The sequence below is a fragment of the Plodia interpunctella genome, chromosome 21 (genome assembly GCF_027563975.2).
Source record: "Plodia interpunctella isolate USDA-ARS_2022_Savannah chromosome 21, ilPloInte3.2, whole genome shotgun sequence".
In the NCBI taxonomy this organism is placed as follows: Eukaryota; Metazoa; Arthropoda; class Insecta; order Lepidoptera; family Pyralidae; genus Plodia; species Plodia interpunctella.
Genome location: NC_071314.1, coordinates 2,122,025 through 2,132,317, shown reverse-complemented (window position 1 = coordinate 2,132,317; position 10,293 = coordinate 2,122,025). Strand labels below are relative to the sequence as shown.

General features: G+C 38.5%; 3 protein-coding genes across 4 annotated transcripts in view; all 3 read left to right on the top strand.

Moving 5' to 3' along the window:
• The first annotated feature begins 39 nt into the window (after positions 1-39).
• On the top strand, positions 40-1,000 carry mRpL18 (mitochondrial ribosomal protein L18). Its single transcript, XM_053761244.1, has 2 exons — positions 40-353; positions 577-1,000. Exons 1-2 carry the CDS (start codon positions 127-129, stop codon positions 926-928), a joined length of 579 nt encoding a protein of 192 aa, XP_053617219.1. The 5' UTR covers positions 40-126; the 3' UTR covers positions 929-1,000.
• A 904-nt stretch (positions 1,001-1,904) lies between these two features.
• Positions 1,905-8,448, top strand: Pp2C1 (Protein phosphatase 2C). The gene is made up of 5 exons (XM_053761243.1): positions 1,905-2,344; positions 2,935-3,069; positions 3,269-3,578; positions 3,958-4,131; positions 4,236-8,448. Exons 1-5 carry the CDS (start codon positions 2,041-2,043, stop codon positions 5,731-5,733), a joined length of 2,421 nt encoding a protein of 806 aa, XP_053617218.1. The 5' UTR covers positions 1,905-2,040; the 3' UTR covers positions 5,734-8,448.
• A 708-nt stretch (positions 8,449-9,156) lies between these two features.
• spdi (split discs) overlaps positions 9,157-10,293 on the top strand; it is a 48,791-nt gene continuing 47,654 nt past the window's right edge. The window contains exon 1 of one of the 2 annotated variants that reach the window (XM_053761608.1): positions 9,157-9,285. The gene's annotated coding sequence lies outside the window, so the exon portion shown is untranslated. The remainder of the gene's footprint in view (positions 9,286-10,293) is intronic. The other variant, XM_053761609.2, reaches the window with a different exon arrangement.

The window sequence follows — 10,293 nt, the reverse complement described above, 5'->3', positions numbered from 1 at the left end:
TATTGTTAAAAGGAATAAGTGACAAATGTGACACTCACACAACACAATGTCACAATTTGACTTTGATATCAACAACTCAATTTTGAGGTTACAAAGAAGAATAGCAGAATTAAATTTATTTATTTTATGAAAAAGAAATTAGAACCTCTACAATTGAAACAAAAGGATTTACATTTCCATAACGCGATGAATACTCCTAACAAAATATTTTTAGTACCACTATATTGTAGATTCAACTCTTACTATTCTGCAGAATTCATAAACAGGAACCCTAGGAACTTGGAGAAAATCAGGATAGCCCGAAAGCCCGACGGCTATCACCTTGACAAACCTGGAAGGAAATTTTGGCATAAGTAAGTAATATTTTATCTTTTCACCAAAGATTTATTATTAATAATCAGTATCAATATATAAACAAAGTAATATTATTGGAATTAATTTTTATCTTTTTAAGTTACTTGGTTGGTCAAAGTTAAAATAATAATTTGTAAATGATACATCCTCGCTCCTCAAATGGTCTTGCTCACCGACAGTGACTGATTAAAAAGAGATTTTTGTGTTATAATTATTTTTCAGGTTAGTCCTCATACCAAGTAAAAGAACAGTTACAGCACAAGTGGTTCACTATTTAAACGGACCAGTGATACAAGCAAAAACATCAGAGTGGGCGCTACGCAAGCAGCTTTATAGTATTAATGACACCTGTGCCTACATCAACTTAGGTCGAGTTTTTGCCCAACGATGCCTAGAATTTGGCATAAGTGAAATGTACTGCGACATCAAACCTCTTCAAGGTGGTAGAGTTGAGAAATTTCTGAATGAGGTTGCCAATGGGGGGATAAAGTTAGAAGAATTGGAGGTTTATAAAAAACCTAATGCATGGGACTGGAACAGACCAGAAAAGCCTTGGGAAGTTACTGAAGAATAAATTGTAATGTAATTTAGTTCTGTTTTGTCAATATTTAAATTTATGTATAGATAGATATAGTAAAAATATGAAGTGTGTTTTTTATTTTATGTTACATACCTAGATAATATATTATTTAATTTACCTAGGTAGGTACCTACTAGATAGAGATTTTATAGCAATACTAGCTTTAAACTGCGGCTTCGCCGGCATGCATTTTCCACAGAAAATGTATATCCTGGAATGAAATGTAGTCTCAAAATCAAATCATTTATTCAGAAATTAGGCCACAGGCAAGTTTTCACGAACTACTTATTGCAACAGATATTAGAACTTTTAATCTGGTTAGCAACTGTCATGTCATTCACTTGCTCGGTCGACACGATTTAGCTCATTCATATGATTATATTTAGCCACTTCAAGGAACTTGTCTAGCTACGGAGTTAGTTCCTCACCTTGAACGAGCACAAATAAAAAAACATGCGTCTCTATGACCGAGACATAAAGATCAATGCAGGATGCATGTCATGCTGTCAACCTGATAGGGATACTTCGTCGGAGTACCAACACTGATTGAACATTACAATGTAATGTAACAACAGATAAAAACAATGTTATGTTCTTACGTATCTACGGTTCCATTGTATCAAAGTTTGTATTGGAAAAGTGTATAGGGGATTAATAAAATGTTTATGGATGGAAATTTCCGCTTATTAACATCCGATTCTTGCATTAGCATAACCTTTTTTATTGTGATATTTGGTAACTTTTGTATAATTAAAAATCATGAAATAAATTGTATAGAATAATTAATGTTTATCATTAAAGAAAATCAACTTCATGGGTTTAATTTAAATAAATAGTCTTCATACTGGTGATGAATCGAAAATGGCGGAAAGGTGACGGCGTCCATTTTGTTTAGACACGAAAAAATAAAACTGTATTTGTCTCTTTTGCACTCATTGGATATCCCATTAGAACTAGGCACGCTTTGTGATCGATATGTCCACGTGATCTGTCTGTCGTCAGTCGACTCGCGTAATTGCAAATGCAAAATGTCTAGGATGGAAACGTTTGTGTTACAATGAAATCATAATATTTTGTTGTTTATTGTGTAGATTAATAGTGTTAAAATGCCTGCATCAATTGGTGTTAATTTACGTGTAACTGGCCATTGTAGCCAAGGCGGGAGAAAGTATATGGAAGACTTGTTCTCCGTTGCATATCAACAAACTGAAGATGAGAGGGACTTGGAGTATGCTTTCTTCGGGATTTACGATGGGCATGGCGGGAGTGAAGCTGCAGCTTTCGCTAAGGAACACTTGATGGATTCTATTGTGAAGCAGAGACAGTTTTGGTCTGATAATGACGAGGACGTGCTGAAAGCTATTCGCAATGGTTACATGTTGACCCATTTGAACATGTGGAAAGAACTAGGTAAACTATCCGATTTTGTTGCTTCGAGTTCAAAACATTATTAAAATCATGCCAAACCACGTTTTCTAGCGAGTTCCAAGGAGACTGGCGAGTGATTGTAAACGCTTATCGACCTTGTTAGGCGTTCGTTATTTCTTGAGTGGTTTGACATTGAGTCAACAAAAGTTTTTCAAACGCCCGAATTCTCTTTGTGAGAGTAATAATCATATTGCTTGCAGTGTAAGCATTTTTACTTGAGAAACCCTCAGACTCTTGGCAAAGTGAAAGCAGTTCTTCTGGTTTCAGGTTAAGTCAAAGTTTCCTCCTACATTGTGTGTTATGTGATATTGTGGAGGTCAACTTTGAATTATGATACAACAGATATATGTTATGATGATGCATAAAGTTATATATTTATAACTCTTTGAGGAAACTATTGTTTGAAATATAATTATGAACATTGCCTGCTAATTTTTATCAGAATGGTTACAATTAGATTTTTACTTATTGCAACTTAGCTGTAAAAGTAAGGCATATGTAAATCTTGGTAGGTTAAACAATCACATTGTGTCATCTATACCCACTTCTAATAAACCCATCAAAATTTTCAGAGAAATGGCCAAAAACAGTGACCGGTCTACCAAGTACTGCGGGAACCACTGCAAGCGTAGCTTTCATTCGCAGGGGCAAGATATACATTGGACACGTTGGAGACTCCGCTATTGTACTTGGTTACCAAAAAGATGGTAGATATGGATTATAAGTTTATTTGTAATATTATATTCACATAAATTTGAATTGATTTGTGCAAAATTCCTTTAAATGAAAATTTGAAATGGGGACATAAGAAATAGTTTTAAAAATTATCAGAATACTAGCTGCATTCACATTTATAATATTAGTAGGATTTGTAAATTAATCAAGATTAAACTGCAATTTTTTTAGGCTGTGAAGAATGGGCCGCTAAACCACTAACCTCAGATCACAAGCCGGAATCAACAGCAGAAATAGAGAGAATCCAACGATGTGGCGGAAAAGTTGTCTCCAAAGCAGGTGTGCCACGTGTTGTATGGAACAGGCCACGTATCGGGCACAAGGGACCTATTAAGAAGAATACTCCTATGGATGAGATACCTTTCTTGGCTGTAGCCAGGTCATTGGGTGATCTTTGGAGCTACAACCCTAATAATGACGAGTTTATAGTCAGCCCAGACCCTGATGTTGGTGTTCTGACTATTGACCCATCAAGATTTAGGTAAGTTATGGAAGAAAGTTGATTAAAAAACAATTATGTAGAAACAAAATCTATGAATGATTTTATGTAACATCAGTAAAGTTGTATGTACATGTATAGTAAATTTACAGAAGTGATAAAGTGGATAAAACCAATAAAGCATTATTTTCAAGATTCTCAGGTCAATTTACTTATTTTGTCTCAAAGTTGTTAAAAATGTTTAACCTCTTAGTTACCCATTCAAATTCTATTTGTGAGGACTTATTGTTATCTTCCTATCAAATATATGCTTTTGGGCTGTTGGTCTTCCTATCAAATATATAAATTAATTATAGTTGAAGCTTAAGAGATCTATAACAAGGTTTAGAAATCAGTAAAGTAATTATTTGTGACTTTTCAGGTGTCTAATATTTGGGACAGATGGTTTATGGAACATGTTATCACCAGAGGGTGCGGTGAGCCTTGTGCAGGCCACAGAGCGGCATAATGAGGCGGCATTGGTTGGAGGCAATGGTAATCAACCTCGGGACTGGCTTAATCCTTCCAAAAGTTTGGTGGACCATGCTCTGGAGAGGTTTGTATTTTGTAGTCACACAGTTTCAAATATCTCAGCTTGACATTAAATAGTATGTAGTAGTACATAGTCGAGTAGTCAGAGTTTGGTAATTTTTTTTTCAGATGGTCAAACACCCGAATGCGAGCCGATAACACTTCTGTAGTCACCCTCATGCTAGATCCTCCTGGGCCACCAAGAGCCACAGTACTTCGCTCAAGGACCACCTCTCAAAAACCTCAGTCCACCGCCAATCCGGTCCCCCCACCGGCCACGCCCAAGTCAGAGGAAACCAGACAAGAAACTACTGAAGCAGACATCCAAAAAGTACCACAGAACGGGCTAACTATCATGACTCGATATTCCGATGTTGATAGACCCGTGCCCTCTCCAGATACTCCCCTGCCGCCGTGTGCGACGCTTGACGGCAGATTGTCTGTAGCTCCTCAAGAGGAGACTTCCAAGGAACCTGAAGAATCAGAAGATACTGAGACTATGACTACATATGGAAATCCCGCCGAGTCTTACTTTATGGCGCGTCTTTTGAATCGGAGTCGCATCGTCAATACGTTGGCGGATGTGTATGAGGAGATAGCTAGCAATCCAGAATCTGAGACTTCACACGAGCCCTCGCCTCTTCCGGTCACCGTGTTGCCTGAAGTCAGCGGGGACTCCGAGCCGGAGGCCGGACGCACTCCTGTTATTACTGCCGGACCCGGCGCCGGCGGCGACGCGGGGAACCCGCAGGAAGAAGTCTTACTCGCCGACGACGACGGCGGCATCCAGATCAACGAGGTCTCGTCCAGTTCGCCCACCGAGGCTCCGCCCAGGGTGAGAGGCCGTCGGCCTCGCGGCGACGTCCGGAAAGACGTCGTCACTCCCAACGATCGCGTGCTGCGGTCTCACCACGAGGAGATCCAGCAACGGCCGCACACCAGGCAGGCCACGCGGGGTAAACCCGCCGCGACCACCGCGCTCGACCGCGTCGTCATCCTCAGCAGGCGGGCGCCGGCGGCCGGGCCCGCGGCCCCCGCCGCCCCGCCGCGCCGCGCCGCCCCGGCCGAGCCTGCGCCGGCCGCCGCCGGCGGGGACGACGGCAAGCGGACCCGCGCCGCGCGGCGGCGGGTGTTCCCCGCGCCGTCGCCCGCGCCCTCGACGCCTCTCAATCAGAAAATCACGCGGAGTTTCGGGAGCGCCCCGCGGGATCTCCGCGCGGAAGAGCGGTTGCGCGCGGGAAACTCGCCGCGCGCCCCGGGGCCGGCGCGGCGCGGCCCGGCGGCGCGCCCCGCCCGCGCTGACCGCTGCAAGGAGAACCTGAGCGCGCGGCGCCCCGGAGCGCGCGCGCGGCGCCCCGACGCGCCCGACCACGAGGTGCACTCCACCACGGGCGAGCCGTGCCGCGCGCCGGCGCCGCGTCCGCGCGCGCTGCGCTCGCGCAACGACGCGGCGTCGCCGGCGCGCGAGGCGCCCGCGCCGCCCAGCAAGCGCCCGCGCTGCGACCAGCCGGCGGCCCCCAAGCTGGCGTCGGAGCGCTGCGTGAAGGCGCTGGGCAAGCGGGCGTCGGGACCTTGGGCGCCGGCGCTGGCTCTCCGCAATCGCCTGCGTCGTCGTCTCGTCAAGTAGCGACCGAAATCACCCTAGTTAAGTAGTGTAAATTGTGGTTACCTGTGAGCGTGCGGGAATAACGGTGCCTTCTAGTACTGCCAAAGTACGTTTGACGTTTCATATTTCTTCGGCCGGCGACACCCGGCCCAGTCGTGCGCGAGATCCAAAGATGACTGCGTTTTTATACGGTTAAATTCTGTTGTTGATTTTTTGTTTTTATCGCTCGCCTCGACCCCGACTTAGCGTTAAGTAGATTCCGTTTAGTTCTCTGACTGTAGGTAGACCTTCGTAGTATATTATATATCCTATTCTATATCTATGTGTCTCCATTAAAGTCCGTTCCGGGCCGCGGTCCGATATAAACAATAGTACAAACGGTATATTGGATATTTAAGAAGTAAGTTTAACATGTGGACCAGGCAGATTAAATTAGCCCTATAGATATTTATTTTATCTATATTTATAGCTACTATCTTAATGCATTTAACTTTAGACAGATATGAAAATATAATTTTCATTAATATAGAACCAGAGGCTACAGATAGCAATCTTTTCAGATATAATATTTCTTATGATATATAATACAAATTTACAGTTCATAGTAAATGAGAATTGATATCTTGTTATGATGTTCTTTATTAGTAATATTAATTGTGGATACTATTACCAAGAGTGCTTTTCTCAAAAACCTTAATTAAGAGTGCTAATTATAGATTTTAAATTTATAGACTGTATAGATTTTGTATAGAACTCACCAAAATCTTTAAAATTGTGCAACATTTATTATTTCTATGTTAAAGAGTTATTCTTTTAGGAAAAGAAATATTTATACTTCCTTGAAGCTTTATTGGGTTAAAATTTGCTAAAATTATAAATATTAACAGAACTATTTTATTAAATTGCACAAAAATACATACATGTGTATCCATATATTTGTATATCTTCGTCATCTTGAGTAAAAGGTACTATTGTGGTTTGAATTATAGTTTTTCTAATACAATATCCACCAATCTGATAAGTATAGGATTTCTTTTCATTTCGCTACTTGTAGCGACCTCTTACGCCTTGAATTATGTTTTATTAATGTGATTATGAGACCATTGATGTTAAGAACCAAATTAAAACTTGCAGTTGCAATTTGTTGATGTGGTTTGGACCTTACTTGGCTTTGTTTTTGTTAGTATCTAGATTAAAATATATTTTAAAAAACGATTTATAGAAACATGGTATGACAACACCAGAACATTAATCAATTTATATTCATATGTAAAGTTTTGAAGTCCATATTTTGACGTCTATAAGTGATGTGTATCATCATAAGTTGAAAAAAGAATTTTGATTCGATATAATTTTTAATGACTATTAATATAAATTCAATATCTTCCGAATTGTATAAGTTGTTATGTAAACGACTTTATATTAATAGCAATGACTATGTTAATTTTACGGTAAAACTTATTTCTTGATTTCATATATGTACAAATAATTCTGACGTATATTGTAGTAATTTCCATAACCAGATTTGTCCCAAAATATAATCCTGGATGAACCGCGTCAGTACGAAGACCCTGAATGTTTGCGCTTACCCCATAGTGCATCGGACGCTGACTCCATAACTATACAAAAATGCGTAACTACTGTATAGGGTTAGTTGATATTTTGTTGAAATATTTGTAGATTGAATTATTATTAGCTGTATATTGGTATATAATGGTTTATATATGTGCTAGTTTCAGTATTGGTACTAGTTTTATTATATAAATCGGTACCAAAACCAAGTGTGGTCCAAGTCTACCTGTAAAGTTTAAACGAAGTTATGTGATTAAATAATTTCACTTAAAGTACCTAAGAATGGACTGAAGATTGAATATATAATAATGATAATGTATCAGTCCAATGTACATAATATACAAGTCCTTACAGGACATAAATATATAATAATGTGCCTCATTTGTTACCGAAAACATAAGGTAGTGTTCTTTGATAAATGAGATATGTATTTTTATTAAAGAAATAAAATTATTGCATTGTAATTAAGCTATAAAAGAGTTAATATAATTTGTTAAGTTAATTGTAAAGAAGTTACAACTATCATTTATATCTGGCTTGGAACTAAGTTTTGTTATCCGACTGCTTATAACATGTATGTAATTTGCCAGTTTAATAATCAGAAGTGGGACTATTTTCACATTTCATTTGCTAGTGGCGATCTCTAATGCTATGTTCACACCAAGCCAATGAACACAGGCGAATGTGTTTCTATCTTTTTTGGTAGTATGAAATCCTGCAACTGAATGAGACAGATATAGCTCCTGGATACCCTTGGTTTGTATTTGTTGGCTTAGTGTGGTTATATCATGGTATTTTTGGATTTGATGATAAATAATTGCTGCTCATAAAATAGAATTGAAATTGTGTTTATAGAAAAAGAATCTATTTTTTACATAATTTATATTTTATAATCCCAGTTTTATAACAATACTGAGTGACAAAAAACCACTTAAAATATAAGCAGTTGGATTTTTTATATATTGACAATTTGTTTACCAGATATAAGTGGTGGTGATTTCTGAAATTGAGGGGATAGTGTAACGAGAGGGTAAAGTTGCCTTGCAGGTCGCGGAGGGACAGTACGAGATGCTAAACAAATTTATAACTATACATATTAATTTTAAACTAAAGGATTATTGTAGATTTTATTTTTCGATTTAAATAAAGTTTGTATGAAATAAATTGTATTTTTCTTTACTCAAAACTAAAGAAGCCTATATAAGTTGGCCATTCGCACAGTATCTATGTGCGAATAACTAATAACATCTCGTTTGCGGAATTCAGCTTTGTTGACATACATATAAAGCCTAAAAGTATTGAGCGATTATATTTCGACATTATTCATTAGTTCTACGATTTTGAACTTGTATGAGTACAGAGTTAACGAAGAACATTAACGCCGCCCGTGACGACTTTATACCCGTCCTACTGTTGGGCAAAGATCTCTTCCAACTCCTCCCAAGCATGACACAAAATGATTAGGTAGGTACTACCACATAACTATCCTTTCCTTTAGTCATAATTTTATGACAATTTTTATAATAAATATTATTATTTTAATTTCAGAAATCAATTTACTTATGTTGATAAGAAAAATTTGGAAATGTTCATAAGGCTTTTTTCTCTTCAAGTTTATATTTATTGAACGTAACCCTTCAATGCGAGCGTCGCGTTTTCGGTACGACCCCTATTGTTTGTACACAGGTAAGCATTTTTTTATACGCAGCCATGAATGCGGAAGTTATCACGATGCGCTCCCCGTCATGAATGGGCCCCCAACCCAACCATATCTAATCGCACCCAGCTTTCTACTGTTGTGTACACGATGAACGTACTATTCAAACTCGGCTAGCTTATAATTACGCGCGAACTAGCAAGCGTCCTGCGCGCTCCCAGCCGGTGGCTAGTCGGTTCAGTTACGCCACGAACGTAGTAAGTGTAGCATCAATGTTTATTTATATTTACAGTGACATTAAACGTGTTTAATTTACTAAGGATACAAGTGACAGTCAATTTGAGGTGAAAGGGTGAACAGTGGCGTGATTATTTTTTAAATAGTGACGTAAAAACGCGCGGCAATGACGCGAAAAAACGCGGGAATCCATAATGCAGTGCGTTTTGTATATCGATCGGCAAATAAATGCAGTTGCATCGCATTGGCGCATTGGAGATAATGTCATTATTCGGATGTTTACTTCTTCCCGATAGTTCCATCCGTACTAACTGATAGTTTGTGTACTTGTTCATCATAGTTATAAATAGACGGTCACAGTTGATAGATATCGATTGTAGTGACATTGTAAGAACTGTTCAGTTATGTACCTATCAGTGATTGTTGCTGTTGATATTATAAGATGTATAGTTAAACCGGACTTAGATAATATCCAATAAAGATCGATATTTCGCATTCTTCCAAGTGAACAAACTAGTTAAGCTAGTTTTTTTACATCTCTACTTATCATTTAAGCATTTGGCAATTTGCTCGAAGCCTCCGTTCTCGAGATAAAATTCCACTTTTCTCTCGTTTGCTTTACTTTCTAATTTAATCGCAGATATAAACCTACAATTTTATGTTTTTATTTTCATACATAAACATGTTTAATGGTGTGAAATGTTACGAAGTGTCCATTTGGAATCCATAACTTCTTTGATCCGTTTCGAATAATTGTGATTGTGATAAGAAGACAGCCACTAATACAGCTAAAACAGCAGACGGTATTTTTAATATGACGACAATTAAAATTTTACGTGTTTTATCTTTTTTTTTTCAGTTTGTGTCATTCGATTTCTAATCATATATATTTAAGTTAGTCTAATATTAAAATAACTTCAATAACAGTTAAATATATTTGCATTTCTAGATTACTTAATTAATTGTGATTTAAACATTATGTACTTTTAAGTAGTTTCTAAACCTGCCGCATATTTCAAATTAGAGCTCTCACTATTCTATGTACCCAAAAATATACTTATCTGCGACTCGTGAAAATTAAGCGCTCTGAACCTTCATTTCACATCTACGCTACG

Coding starts and splice junctions, on each gene's coding strand:
- mRpL18 (XM_053761244.1), top strand. CDS start 127: ATGAAAAAGAAATTAGAACCTCTACAATTGAAACAAAAGGATTTACAT. Junction 354..576: donor GGAAGGAAATTTTGGCATAA/GTAAGTAATATT, acceptor ATTATTTTTCAG/GTTAGTCCTCATACCAAGTA.
- Pp2C1 (XM_053761243.1), top strand. CDS start 2,041: ATGCCTGCATCAATTGGTGTTAATTTACGTGTAACTGGCCATTGTAGC. Junction 3,579..3,957: donor ATTGACCCATCAAGATTTAG/GTAAGTTATGGA, acceptor GTGACTTTTCAG/GTGTCTAATATTTGGGACAG. Junction 4,132..4,235: donor GTGGACCATGCTCTGGAGAG/GTTTGTATTTTG, acceptor TTTTTTTTTCAG/ATGGTCAAACACCCGAATGC.